The sequence below is a fragment of the Nomascus leucogenys genome, chromosome 4 (genome assembly GCF_006542625.1).
Source record: "Nomascus leucogenys isolate Asia chromosome 4, Asia_NLE_v1, whole genome shotgun sequence".
Classification (NCBI taxonomy): domain Eukaryota; kingdom Metazoa; phylum Chordata; class Mammalia; order Primates; family Hylobatidae; genus Nomascus; species Nomascus leucogenys.
Genome location: NC_044384.1, coordinates 87,105,098 through 87,119,396, shown reverse-complemented (window position 1 = coordinate 87,119,396; position 14,299 = coordinate 87,105,098). Strand labels below are relative to the sequence as shown.

The 14,299-nt window shown below is 55.4% G+C and overlaps 1 protein-coding gene across 2 annotated transcripts; it reads left to right on the top strand.

Annotated features, from left to right (window-relative positions):
• Positions 1 to 4,574: 4,574 nt before the first annotated feature.
• On the top strand, positions 4,575 to 9,227 carry CABP2 (calcium binding protein 2). 2 transcript variants are annotated; one of them, XM_012495984.1, is made up of 7 exons: positions 4,575 to 4,905; positions 5,477 to 5,651; positions 6,211 to 6,241; positions 7,037 to 7,171; positions 8,018 to 8,127; positions 8,238 to 8,385; positions 9,012 to 9,227. In XM_012495984.1, the coding sequence occupies exons 1-7, from the start codon at positions 4,850 to 4,852 to the stop codon at positions 9,035 to 9,037; spliced, it is 681 nt and encodes a 226-aa protein (XP_012351438.1). In that variant the 5' UTR covers positions 4,575 to 4,849; the 3' UTR covers positions 9,038 to 9,227. The 2 variants fall into 2 exon arrangements, with proteins under 2 accessions (XP_012351438.1, XP_003273991.1); XM_003273943.2 differs by having other exon boundaries at positions 4,743 to 4,905; positions 5,477 to 5,647.
• The last annotated feature ends 5,072 nt before the right edge of the window (positions 9,228 to 14,299 follow it).

The following is a 14,299-nucleotide window of genomic DNA, read 5'->3' as shown; positions in this document are numbered from 1 at the left end:
GCCATTGCTCATGCCTATAATCTCAACACTTTGGGAAGCCAAGGCAGGAGGATTGCTTGAGGCCAAGAATTCAAGACTAGCCTGGGAAGCATAACAAGATGTCATCTCTGCAATAAGTAAATAAAATGGCTGGGCATGATGCCACATGCCTACAGTGCCAGCTACTCAGAATGCTGAGAGAAAGATTGCTTGAGCCCAGGAGGTCAAGGCCGTAGTAAGCCGTGAGCCATGATTGTGCCACTGCACTCCAGCCTGGGTGACAGAGTGAGATCCTGTCTCAAAACACACATACACACACGCGCGCGCGCACACACACACACACAAGACCTTCACCAGCAGTCCATCCTCCCAGCCATCTATCCACTTCCATCTATCTCTCTATCCATCTAAACCCTCATCTACCCAATCATCCATCCATCCATCAATCAAATATTCAATAGCCAGTCCATCAAGACATTCATCTGTCCATTTATCCACCTATTCATTCAACTACCCATTTACCCATATGATCATCGGCCACCTATCTCTCCATCCATCTTCCATTCATCCATCCATCTATCCAACCATCTACCCAACCAACTATCTACGCAATCATCCATCCATCCATTTACCAACCATTGCACCACCAGCCCATCAAATCACCTACCCATCCTTCCAGCCAGCCAGCCACTCACCTGTCCATCCATCCAACTTCTTATCTACTAACCCAACTATCCATCCTCCTGTCCATCCATTCATCTTTCCATCCATCTGTCCATTTAAACACCGGTTCATCAAATTATCCACCCATCCATCCAACCACCCATTTTACCCAACCAACCATCCTTCTACCCATCCTTCCCTCTGTCTACCCATTAGTCAAACCCCTGATCCACCCATCCTAGACACTGGAGCCAGGACCCCAGCTTGGCTAAGTCAGGCTGGGCAAGTTGAGGGCACCAAGATGAGTGCTCCAGGATGCTGCTGATTGAACACAAGCCAGGGGGAGTCTCCAAGCCAGGCTTTCTCCTCCACTTAGACACAAGGCCTTTGCTCCCTGATTGAAAACTCTTTTACCCCCTATACTCTGAGCGGTTACAGACCCCACTATTTTGGATTATACTTTGGGACATACATTTCTCACCAGTTTCCACTTTCAAAGATGGTTCTTTAGACATGGAATCATTCATCACATGCGGTGCCCACCACGTTCTGTGCCTTTAGACATGGAATCATTCATCATGTGCGGTGCCCACCACGTTCTGCGCCTATTAGATGCCAGGTCCTGTCATCTAATTTCCACAATGGCACTGGGAGGCAGATGCTAGGTCAACCTCCACTTTTCAGATGACGAAACTGAGGCTTAAAGAGGTGACATACATTTCCCAGGGTGACATAGTATGTGCATGGGGGAACCCAGGACTGCCGGCCCTTTCTATGGTCTTGCAGAGGAGAATTTCTGTCTCCGATGAATGTTTTCAGAGATGTTACCACCTGGGACACCAGGCTACTCATGCTCTCCATGTGCAGAGGTGGGACTGAAGGACACTGAAGGCTGAAGCAATGGGAATGATCACAACCTGCCTTTCCACTCACCTCTCAACCCTGGCCTGTCCTCAGATGTGGAGGCTTTCCTCTGTCTGTGAGGCCACCCCCTCCCTTTGCTCAGCCATTCCCATCATCCTCTGCTCTTGGCTAGCATGTCAGTTCCTCAACTCCATCAAGCAAGGCCCTTCCTTTTTTTTTTTTTTCTTTCTTTCTTTCAAGACAGAGTCTCAGTCTGTCACCCAGGCTGGAGTGCAGTGGGGCGATCTCGGCTCACTGCAACCTCCACTTCCCGGGTTCAAGTGATTCTCATGCTCCAGCCTCCCGAGTAGCTGGTATTACAGGCATGTGCCACCACACCAGCTAATTTTTGTATTTTTAGTAGAGATGGGGTTTTGCCATGTTCACCAGGCTGGTCTCAAATTCCTGACCTCAAATGGTCCACCTGCCTTGGCCTCCCATGGTGTTGGGATTACAGGCGTGAGCCACCACGCCCGGCCAAGGCCTCCCTCCTGACAGCCTTGCACTTCCTGCACTTCCCTGGCCACTGTCATTCTGGTTTGCTGAATGTGCACCTCCCAGCAGGTGAAAGGTTCCAGGATGTAGGGACTGGTTCCAGCACCCAGGAAGGTACAGAGCAGGTGTCAGACAAATGTTTGCTGCAGATTCAACCTCTCTAAAATTTTCTCAGACCTCCTGCCACCCATACCTTCTCCAGAGGCCACTAACCCCTTCCTCCCTCCCAAGGGCCTCCATCCAACACACCTACCAGGTTCCAGCTCCTGGGGCACTCCAAGTTCAAGGCTGATCCATGCCAGGCACCCTGGCTGTCTCCCAGGGCCAGGCACAGGTTAAACATTAATAGGCAATGCCTGCAGCATTGCCTTATCCCCTCACCTCCTCCATGAAGCCTCCCTGATGCCTGGGCCAATGACCCCAAGCACTTGGAGACTGTCTGGTGGCTCTTTTCCTGGTTAGACGTGCCTGAGAGTGGGCTTCTCTGGACAGATGGGGTCTGTCACACAGCCCCAGCAGCTGGCCCAGCCAGCCTCAGCTGTTTGCTGAGGGAATACATGAATAGATGGCTGCGTGTGGCTGAGAGAGGCCAGAGCCACCAGCTCAGGTGGCAGCGCCTAGTGGGATCTGGTTCCCTTGGACAAAGGCCAGTGTGGGGGGCAGGTGAATAAATCATGAGGGGCCTGGAATGGAGCCGGGGCAGGATGATGACCTCATTCTGGGAGTTGAAGAGTGGGTAGCTGGGTGGGGAGTGGGCTAGGGGCATGGCAAGGAAGCCTGAGAGGCCAGCAGGGGCTGCCCGGCCCACCTCCACCCCTTTTCCTTGAGAAGCAAGAGGTTGAAGGTCAGCAGGACCAGGTGGAGGTCGTGGCAGAACGCAGGGAGGTGGGCAATGCAGAGGGACCCTGGGGAGGAGGGAGGGAAGGAGGGGGCAGCACAGAGGGACCCTGGGAAGGAGGGAGGAGGGTGGGCAGTGCAGAGAGACCCTGGGGAGTAGAGGGGGCTAGCACAGAGGGACCCTGGGGAGGAGGGAGGGAGGCAGGGAGGTGGGCAGCACAGAGGGACCCTAGGGCTCTGGGCTGGGGAGATGGGGAAGGCCTTTCCAGAATTCTGGAGCTCTCCTGGGAGCGGGATGGTGGGGGGAATAGGAAGAGCAAGGAAGAACAGACAGAAAGACAGACCAATGCAAGAAAAGGCCTTGCAGCAACAGAGGGAAGGAGCCAGCAGAGAGATGGGCTGAGTGGGTCAGAGATGGCAGAGACACCACTGGATCCAGACTGAGAGAGACGGCGGCGGGTCAGAGGGGATGGAGACGGGGCTGCAGGCAAAACAGACACAAAGGCAGAGGGGGCAGAGAGGGGTAGGGGGTGAGACGGAAACTGAGCAAGGAGGGTGTGTGGGGCAGCAGGTGGGCCGTGAGCCAGACAGATGGAGGCAGAACGCTGTGGGGAAGAGACCAAAGGCAGGCAAGAGGGCCGGCCACCGGGGCCGCAAGGATGATCAGGTGGAGCCCCGGAAACAGTCTGTGACCAGCATGAGGGGCTTCACCAGGCTGACAGGGCCACACGAGGGGCCACGGGGAGCTAGGGAGGATATAAGACTCTGGGGACACGGGGCTCTCCCAGTTTATGGAGGAAGGGACAGAAAGAAGAGCAGCACCGGACCCGGGCCACACCTGCGGCTGCCCACGAGACCACTCTCCCGCAGGACTTCGGAGGCCGGGCGGGAGCAGCGTTCCTCAGCCAGGAGGAGGTACCAAGCCCTCATCTCTATGGCCCAGCCCCAGGGCCCAGCAGAGGGCAGCCTCCCAATGGGGGACCCCAGCCCCTCTGAGGGCACTCCAGGAACCAGCCAGGCCCCTGGCAGCCCAGCAGCCACCCGGCGACGAGAGCTCCTCCAGGAGCTAGAGGCCCAGGTGCAGGCAGCCTACGGGCAGGTAATGCGGGCAGGGGTGTGAGGGGACCAGGAGCGAACAGCAGGGACCCCACACCCCAACTGGGGGCCCCAGAGGACAGACCCAGGACTCAGTCCAGGGAGGGGACCCGGAGGCAGAGGCCAATGCGGGAGTCTCTGAGGTCGGCAGGGCCAGGCTGGCTTCCCTTCCCAATCTCCACCCTCACCGAGCCCTGCCACTGCCCACAGCACATAGGTGGTTCCCTTCTGCTCCTCATCCAAGGGCGGGGTACCAGTCCAGGCAGTGGGTGCTAAGTGCAAGCAAGTGGGGCTCCCCCGAGGTGAGGAGCCCAGGGCCCAGCTGGGGTCCTGGCAGGGGAGAGGCAGGCGCTTCCTGGGCTGGGCCAAGTGGCTGCCTCTTTCTGGGAGGCTGTGTGGGAAGGCCCGCGTGTCCATACCAACCGGAATCTGTGCCATTAGGAGGGCCCAGCCCACCCTGGCACACTGCATGCCTGCCTTCCTCCTCCTGGGACCCAGGCCCTGCTTCTGAAGACATTAAATCTTCCCGGATTGGGAGAGATTAGAAGCAGGGGTTGGGGGAGGGTGCTGGAGAAGGGGTGTCTGGAAGACCCTCAGGAGGCAGTCTGGGGAGGCTGTGCTCTCCAGGGGGCCTTGGGTCCAAGTGGCCCCCCTCAGCAGCGGAGACGCTCAAAGATAATCCCGGATTAGGACCCAAGCCCCGGGCCCAAGTCCCCCGCCTGCCCACCCGCCCCCGATCTTCCCCACAAAACCCCAGGAAAATCCCCTGCAGTACTCCCAGGCTCTCATTGGGAGCAGCTGGGGGCTGGCAGGAGTCCGCGGGCAGCAGCATCCGCCGAGGCCTAGCCCTGGCCATCCCCGGGGTTCCAGGCCTGGCATGGTTCAGGGCCCATGGGGAACTGTGCCAAGCGGCCCTGGCGCCGGGGCCCTAAGGTAGGAGGGGTCAGGGGAGAAGCCCAGGCCAGAAGGCTGGAATGGACCCTGAGGGTCAGATGGGATGGGCAGAGCCCTGTGAGGGCCGGGCGGGGTTGGGGGCTGCCCACTGCCCCAGGTGGAGATTTTTTTCCTGGAAGCCACAGCCTCTGGCCATCCTGATCTTGGCTCCCACAGACCACTGGGTCTCCCCTGCCAGGCTCCAGGTCCCCCAGCTGCCCATCCAGCTGCCCCATCCCGGCGGCAGCTCTCCGCTCTCTGCTAGCCAGCCTCCATCTAGTAGACAGAGCTGGGCACAAGGTCCCTCTCCTCTCTGCCGCTGGCTTTCTCAGTGGCCTTGGCCAAGTCTCTTGCCTTTTCTGGTCCTCAGTTTGCCCAACAGAACAGTTAGAGGATGGACCCTTTCTGCCTCAAGTGTTCACGGGTGAGGGTCCTCTCTCTACCCCCCAGCCCCTTCCCTACTGTCCCGTGCCGGGCTCCAAAGACAGGAGCAGCTGGTGAGGAGTGGGGAGGGCCATCAGGCCCAGAGCTCAGCGGTCACTGCCCCAGCTCACAGCCGGCTCTGCTGCAGGACCCCTGGCAGTGGCTCAGCTCCCCACCAAGGGGCTCCTGCCCCAGCCCCAGCTCCAGCCCCAAGGAGCAGGGGGGCCCTGTGCCGGGCATCCAGGGCTACTCGGTGCTCAACAGCCTGGTGGGGCCTGCCTGCATCTTCCTGCGGCCCAGCATTGCCGCCACCCAACTCGTATGTACGGCCACCCGCCTGCCAGCCTGCCTGCCCTTGCCCCTCTCCCGCCAGCCCGCCTGCCCTTGCCCCTAGCACACCAGCCCACCTGCCCTTGCCCCTCACTTTGCCTCTCCTGGAGCTAGGGGGAAGAGGATTGAGTGGGGACATCAGAGCAAAGGCACACCGATCTGGGGTGGGGGTGCAGAGAGGGGAGAGAGCAATGACTCTAGAAATGGAAGAGAGGTCAACAGTGACATTGAGGCTGGCGGGACCAAGTCTGAGGATCTGCCCAAATCCCAGATCCACCACCAGCAAAGGGAGCCCCCTGCCCCAGAAGAGGGAGATGGAGTAGGTGGGGACGGCCCGAGGAGTGACCTAGGCCAGAAGCAGGGAAGGGGGCACCCAGTCACCCAGGCCAGTGAGCAGGACGGGGTGGGAAACAGGGCTGAGCAGTCAGACAGACACAGGCCCTGTGTGTGCGTGTTGGGGTGTGGGGCTGGATGGGGAGCCCTGAGAAGCAAGAAGGAAGGGCACAGCCATCAGGAGAAGCAGGGAATTCCTAACCCCTCTGTGCTCTTCAGGACCGGGAGCTGCGGCCCGAGGAGATTGAAGGTAAAGTGTTGGAGAAGGAACTGGTTCCCTGGAGGGGAGGTGGGCATGGGGGCATGGGGTGGGGACACAGGGTTGGGGGGGCATCGGGTGGGGGCCTCAGTGTTTCCAGGAGGAAGTAGGAGCAAGAAGGCTGCAGGGGACCAGTTTAGGGAAATGGGGACCAGACTGAGCAGGGAGGGGATGACAGACCCCACCTGGCTGTCATTCCTTGGTCTCACTCACCAGGCAGATGACAGGGCCCCTTTTCTATTTGTTCATTCAGCTGACACTTCCTGGGTCCCCACTGTGTGCCTGGCCCTGGCTGAGCACTGGGAAACACGGCCAGCTAGACAGATATGGCCCGTGCCCTCTGGAGACCAACGTCAATTAGTCAGCTACAAGTACAAATGGTGCATGTGCTCTCCAGGAAAGGAACAAATGGGCCCGGGGAGGCCACATGTAGAGGGATGGTTTCCTTTAGTAGGTGACATAGGACCAAAGAGGAAGGGGAAGAGTGAGGAAATCTCCAAGAGGTCAGGATTTGTTTCCCCCACTTTCTTTCTTTCTTTCTTCCTTTTTGAAAAATTTCACTGCTGTATCCCCAGTGCCTAGAGCAGAGCTTGGCACATAGTAGATGCTCCTCAAATATTTGCTCAAAGAACAAATAACAGGAACAGCACATGCAAAATCCCTGAGGCAGCAAAGAGAATCTCATGTTCAGAAGGAGGGATGATCGGACCAAGGGAGAAGGGTAGGCGGGTCCAGGCCAGGATCAGGGGAATGTGGGGGAAGGACTGACTCCACCCTGCCTGGCAGAGCTGCAGGTCGCCTTCCAGGAGTTTGACCGAGACCGGGACGGCTACATTGGCTGCCGGGAGCTGGGTGCCTGCATGCGGACCCTGGGCTACATGCCCACCGAGATGGAGCTCATCGAGATCTCACAACAAATCAGTATGTGCCTCAGATCCGTCCCCATCCCCAGTCCTCCAGATGCCCCAGCTGGGCCCATGAAGCCAAGCAGTCCAGGTACAGAGGTGACTGCACAGGCTGTCCCCAGAGCCCATGACCTTGGTCATTCTCAAGGCAAGCTCTCTGCCTCTGGAGAATCTCACCAGCCTCTAGGAGGTGGGCACAGCAAGGACTGTGATCCTCATTCTGCAAATGAGGCAACTGAATGGTTAAGTGACTTCTCTAAGGTCACACAGCAAGTTCCTTGGAGCCAGGACTTGAACCCAGCCGAAGTCTTCAGGAAAATTAAGGAGAGTTCCAAGAAGTTTTTTTTTTTTTTTTTTTTTTTTTTTTTTGAGATGGGGTCTTTTTCTGTCACTCAGGAGTGACAGTGGCGCTATCTCAGCTCACTGCAACATCTGCCTCCTGGGTTCAAGCAATTCTCCTGCCTCAGCCTCCTGAGTAGCTGGGATTACAGGCACCCACCACCACGCCCAGCTAATTTTTGTATTTTTAGTAGAGACAGGGTTTCACCATGTTAGTCAGGCTGGTCTCGAACTCCTGACCTCAGGCGATCCACCCGCCTCAGCCTCCCAAAGTGCTGGCATTACAGGTGTGAACCACCGTGCCCAGCCCAAGAAGTTTGAGAGTGGTTTTCCTTTCACTTTTGGCCAAATCTGTGCCTTGTTTGGAGGGCGATTCCCATCGGGAAATACAGATGACCCAGGCTTCAGGCACAGAGGGAGGAAAGGATCCATTCACGAAGGGAAGGCAGAGGGCAGAGGAGGGAGGGCCAGGGCAGGGCAGCGGTCTCTGATGCCCTGGGTCTGTAATGGACGGGACCCCCAGGTGGCGGAAAGGTGGACTTTGAAGACTTCGTGGAGCTGATGGGCCCCAAGCTGCTGGCAGAGACGGCAGACATGATCGGTGTCCGGGAGCTACGGGACGCCTTCCGGGAGGTGCGGCCACTGGGGCTGAGGGCAGGCGGGGCTGTGTGTCTGCCGTGAGTGAGGGGCTGCGCGTATGAATGACTGTCAGTGACCAGACGCCACAACCAACGCTGCCACAGTTCGACACCAATGGGGATGGCCGCATCAGCGTGGGCGAGCTCCGGGCGGCCCTCAAGGCCCTGCTGGGGGAGCGCCTCAGCCAGCGGGAGGTGGACGAGATCCTACAGGACGTGGACCTCAATGGGGATGGCCTGGTCGACTTCGAAGGTACCCCCCTGCCGCACGTAGCAACACACGCCCTGGAAGGCTTCTAGCAGATAAGAAACCGCACAGCAAGAGTCACCACTGGGCACCAGACCCTGTGCCATGCACTCCCATGTCCTCTCCTAGTTAATCATCATGGAGAACCCGAGAGGAAGGAATTGTTATCCCCATAGGCAAGAGAAGAAAGTCCATTCTCAGGAAAGCCTAGGCACTTAGCAAAAAAGCAAGTAGATGGAGCCAAGATTTGAATCTGGGCAGCCTGATCCAGAACCCAGCTCTTCCTCTATGCTGCGTTCCCATAAAGGGGTAAAATGATTAAATAACAATAGAAGCCAAGGAAAATTACTATGTGGAAATGTATTCCCATAAGTAGGCCTTAAAGTTGCTCCTGAGCTTCCTAGCTGTCAAAGCAAAAAGGAAAACAAGTTCCATTACAAGGGTTTGTTTTTTCCCCCATAAGACAAAGCCCCCTCTTCCTGGCCCTGAGGCCTATTCCCTATCAGATCCAGAGGATGCCCTTGAAGATCCTCCCCTCAACCACACTCCCACCTGCCCCAAGGCCTGCAGGTGATCCTTACTCCTAGTGCAGTCCAGAGAACAGACCCAAAGCCTTGGCTTCGTCCTGGCAGAGTTTGTGCGAATGATGTCTCGGTGAGCCTGTACAGAAGCTGGAGGCAGCAGAAAGGACTCAAGGACCACAGCCTCTGCCCACCAGCATGTTCCTTGAAGCCCATCGCCCCCAGCGGAGACCCTCCTCTCCTCCCCATCCCCCCTGTGTGCAGTGCCCTTGCCTGCCTTCACCCCCACCACCGCTTCTCCAATAAAGCCACCTGGCCTTGTCTCTGCCTCTCTGACAATAAAATATTTCCAAGCCTGGGCAGATGGCTTTTGCCTCTCACTTGCTCATCCTGGAGGCTCCAGTATTTGGCCCCCAAAATCAAATACTGGGGCTGTCCCCTTGGATCACAAGCCCCTTCCATTGTGAGCTCCAGGGAGATGGGGACCCTCTCTTATTCCTCTCTGGATCCTGGACCCAGCCCAGAGCAAGTGTGAGGAAACATCCCTAGCGAGTAAACAGCGCCTTCCTGTCCCGAGCTCAGGTGCGTGTTGGCCTCCACAGTTCCTGCCGTGTATCCTGAGAACAGCTCCTGCTACCTGCATGATTCCATTCGAGCGTGGAGAAAGTACTGCAGGAAGACCTTTCCCAAGCTTGGTCTCATTTTTCCGGCAGTAGCCTTGGAGGCACACTGCTCAGAGCTCCCTTCAAGAACGTGCAGTTCGGCCGGGCACGGTGGCTCACGCCTGTAATCCCAGCACTCTGGGAGGCCGAGGCGGGCGGATCACGATTTCAGGAGATCGAGACCATCCTGGCTAACACAGTGAAATCCCGTCTCTACTAAAAAAAAAAAAAAAATACAAAAAATTAGCCGGGCGAGGTGGCGGGCGCCTGTAGTCCCAGCTACTCAGGAGGCTGAGGCAGGAGAATGGCGTGAACCCCGGGGGGCGGAGCCTGCAGTGAGCCGAGATCGCACCACTGAACTCCAGCCTGGGCGACAGCAAGACTCTGTCTCAAAAAAAAAAAAAAAAAAAAAAAAAAAAAAAAAAAAAAAAAAAAAAAAAAAAGAACATGCAGTTCAACTTAGAGGAGTGGGTGAGTTAGCAGAAGGGCTCAGCCACTGGCCCCTTCAGGAGACACCTCAGCTTTTGGGCTGACACCTCACTCCTCCAGGGAGCCCCCAGCCACTAACTGAGCACAGCATGGGGAACCAGGACCTGGACATTTCTGCCTAACGCAAGCCTCCTCTAAGGGGCAGTCTTTGCTCCGAGCTCCCCTTTGGGGCAGCCAAGGCAGACAGATCTGCGTGGAATCAGAGGCTCGCCTGCCCAGTCCTGCTTCCTCCCCCTTTACCTTCCTCCCTAACTCCATCTAAGCATCTTCCTCCTGGAGGACCCCGGGCACTCAAAGCATATCCCAGTCTTCAGGGCCCTATTTTCCAGATTGAAGAAATTGACAGGCTGAGTGCCCTTGTCCATTCCTGCTGCTATAACAAAATACCTTAGACTGGTATTTTATAAACAGCGTGAATTTATTGCTCACAGTTATGGAGGCTGGGAAGTCCAGGGTCAAGGTGCAGGCAGTTGGGTATCTGGAGAGGGCCAGTTCTCTGCTTCCAAGATGGTGCCTTGAGCTGCTTCCTCCAGAGGGTGCCTCATGTAGCGGAAAGGCAGGAAGCACATGAGGGCCTGGCTACTCCCCCTGCCCCACTGCCACCCCCAGCCCTTTTATAAGGCACTAATCCCATCCATAAGGGCAGAGCCCTCATGGCCCAATCATCTTCTAAAGGCCCCACCCCTTACTGTTGCTGCATTGGGGATTGAGTTTCAACATGCATTTTGGAGGGGACACAAACATCAGGGCCATAGCACGAGGGCCGGGTGCAGTGGCTCATGCATGCAACCCCAGCACTTTGAGGCCAGGAATTTGAGACCAGCCTGGGCAACATAGCGAGATCCTATCTCTACAAAAATAAAGCAAAAATTAGCCAGGTGTGGTGGTGCATACCTGTAATCCCAGCTACTTGGGAGGCTGAGGTGGGAGGATCACTCGAACCCAGGAGGTCAAGGCTGCAGTGAACTATGTGATTGCACCACTGCACTCCAGCCTGGGCAACAGAACAAAACCCTGTCTCTAAAAAACACTTTTTTAACTAAAAATAATAATAACATAAACAATAGCACCAAGTCTAAGTGACCTGCTAGAGACTACGTGGCCTCACCGCCCTCTATCCCCACACACTGCTAGGTTATTCTTCCTAAAATGCCACTTGCATTTCATCACACCCCTGTTCAGGACCTCGCCATGACTTTCCATTACCCCCAGGTTAATCCAGGGCCTTTGCCTGCACAGAGGCTCCAGGAGAACATGGGACTGGCATAAAGCCACACACAATCAGGATGAAGGGTGGTGGGACTTGCACCCAGGCCCAGGGACTCTGAAACCACAGTGCCAACTAGGGAGGGTGCCTCAGAGTCAGGACCGGCCCAGGCCAGATCTTGGCCTCTTCTAGCTATGGCGCAAGCCTCATCTGCAGCTCCTGCCTGCTGGGAGCAAACGACCCTGACCTTCCTCGTCACGAAGGGGTGAGAGTGCCCAGTGCCTGTGCCTGGTCCTCACATGGTACCTGCCAACAAGACGGCCCTGGGACAAAGCAGGCAGGCGGCCTGGGGATGTGCCCTGCGCATTCTGGAGACTGGATGCTGAGGTGCTGGAGCTGGCTGCAGTGGCCTCAGCACCACTCTCCTGGCAGATCTCAATTAATCCTTAATCCTCAATTAGGTAATCGCCGCTGCCAATCTGGCAGGACCAGGAATGAGGATAAGTTGCCCCAGCCTCAGTGGCTTCTCTGGGAGCCAGGATCCACACTTCCACCCTTCCTTCCACCACCCTCACGGCTGGTACAGATGGTATTGCTGCCTGAGAAGATGCCTGTCCCTGCTGCAGGGGCTGAGGGGTAGTGATGGCCATGAGGAAGAGGGAAATCAGAACCCCACTCAGGGTCAGCCTCCCACCACCTCCCCAGGCCTCAGCCTGGCAGGCTCTGCGGCTAAAGAACTGGGAGTGGCTGTGGGGTGGTCTGAATCGGGGCACTGTGTCTGCTGGCAAAAGAAGTGCTCCCAGATCCCCCAAATCTCACACACACCTCCCAACAGACAGCAGCTGGAGCAGGGGATCCATTAAGCCTGTGAGATCGAGGCTGCAGTGGGCTGGGGAAGGAACAGTGGGCAGGGTTGAAACTACGGCGAGTCCAGAACCCCTGCCCCCGCTACAGGGGGCACCTGCTGCCCAACTCCTCCGACTCTTGCCAGAGCAGCCCCAAGTTATAAGATCTTCTAATTTAGGCCGGGTGCAGTGGCTCATGGCTGTAATCCCAGTACTTTGGGAGGCCGAGGCGGGTGGATCACCTGAGGTCAGGATTTCGAGATCAGCCTGGCCAACATGGTGAAACCCCGACTCCACCAAAAATACAAAAATTGGCCAGGCATGGTGACAGGTGCCTGTAATCCCAGCTACTAGGGAGACTGAGGCAGGAGAATTGCTTGAACTTGGGAGAGTTCAAGAGGTTTCAGCCAAGCCTGTGTCACTGAACTCCAGCCTAGGCAACAGAGTGAGACTCCGTCTCAAAATAAATAAACAAAGTAACAAACAAAAGACCTGTAGGCTTACAGAATGACTGTGAAGATAGCACAGAGGGTTTCCCAATACCCCATGCCCAGATTCCCCTATATATCAGTCAGGGTTCTCCAGAGAAACAACAATAGGATACCTCGGTAGATGATTGATGATAGATAGATAGATAGATAGATGATAGATAGATAGATAGATAGATAGATAGATAGATAGATAGATAGATAGAGCGAGCTATCCATAGGGAGTCTTTCAATTGGCTTTGTGTCCCCATCATTGTGTATGTTTGTTTATTTTTAGCACTTTTTATGTTTTGGCACTACAAGCTGCTCCAGGATCATCTTGTATATTTCCTGCCCCTGCCCCAGTCATTTCTCCGAGGAGCCCTGGTTCATTTTATTGGAGAATGGTATTAGACACCAAGATCTGGGGTGGGGCATGGTGCGTAATGCCTGTAATTCCTATACTTTGAGACACCAAGGTGGGAGGATCACTTGAGCCCAGGAGTTCAAGACCAGCCTGGGCAACATAGTGAGACCCCATCTCTACAAAACAATTTTAAAAATTAGCCAGGTGTAGTAGTGTGCGCCTGTAGTTCCAGCTACTTGGAAGGCCGAAGTGGGAAGATCGCTTGTCCCTGGGTGTTCAAGGCTTCAGTGAACTAGGTTAGCACCCAGTTCATCACACTGCAGCCTGGGCAACAGAGCAAAGCCCTGTCTCTCTTTAAAAAAACAAAAAAGTGGGGGCAGGGGCCAGGCACAGTGGCTCACACCTGTAATCCCAGGACTTTGGGAGGCCAAGGCAGGCAAATAATTTGAGGTCAGGAGTTCAAGACCAGCCTGACCAACATGGTGAAACCCCACCTCTATTAAAAATACAAAAAATTAGCCGGGCGTGGTGGCGGACGCCTATAATCCCAGCTACGCGGGAGGCACCATGCCCCGCCCCAGAGCAGGAGAATGGCTTGAACCCGGGGGGCAGAGGTTGCAGTAAGCTGAAATCCCACCACTGCACTCCAGCCTGGGTGACGGAGAGAGACTTCGACTCAAAAAAAAAAAGAAAGAAAGAAAAGAAAAGAAAAAAGAAAAGGAAAAGAAACCAAGATCTGGGTGCTTGTTGCTAGTGGGTGTCGGGGGGGAGGGGCGCTTGTTTCCAGGTCTTCTCTGCTGATAACATGAGGAGATACGTGTGTGTGCATGCTATTCTGTATATATAGACATTTATAAATATTCCTGTACGTAAGCAACTGAATCTCTATTAAGCTGTACATGAGTTCATCCTGATGCTTCCAACTCCAGCCCATTACCACATGGATCATTCTAGCCACCCCACTTGCTTATCTGTAACTTCTCATTCCAACAGTGACTCCCATCATCCATCCTCTGTTTACTTAATTGTTCAGTTCCAGCTACATGTGGAGTGATTTTGGAACTGTTAACCCATATTCCTGTGGGGTACAACTTTCTCAACTCGAGTGTGGTGCTTATGTGCAGTTCCTTTTGCCTTTAGTCTTACAGACTCCCTCATTTCTAGGTCAGCACCTTATTCCCCCAGCCCCTACAGTGAGGTTGTTGCACACATTTGTAATACAGCTAGTTTCTTTGGTTGCAATCTGCATTCCATCCCGGGATCTGCTGACCTCCAAGATGAATTTTTTTACATTTGCATACATTAAAGTTTACTCAGCCGGGCACCGTGGCTCACGCCTGTAATCCACTTTGGGAGGCCAAG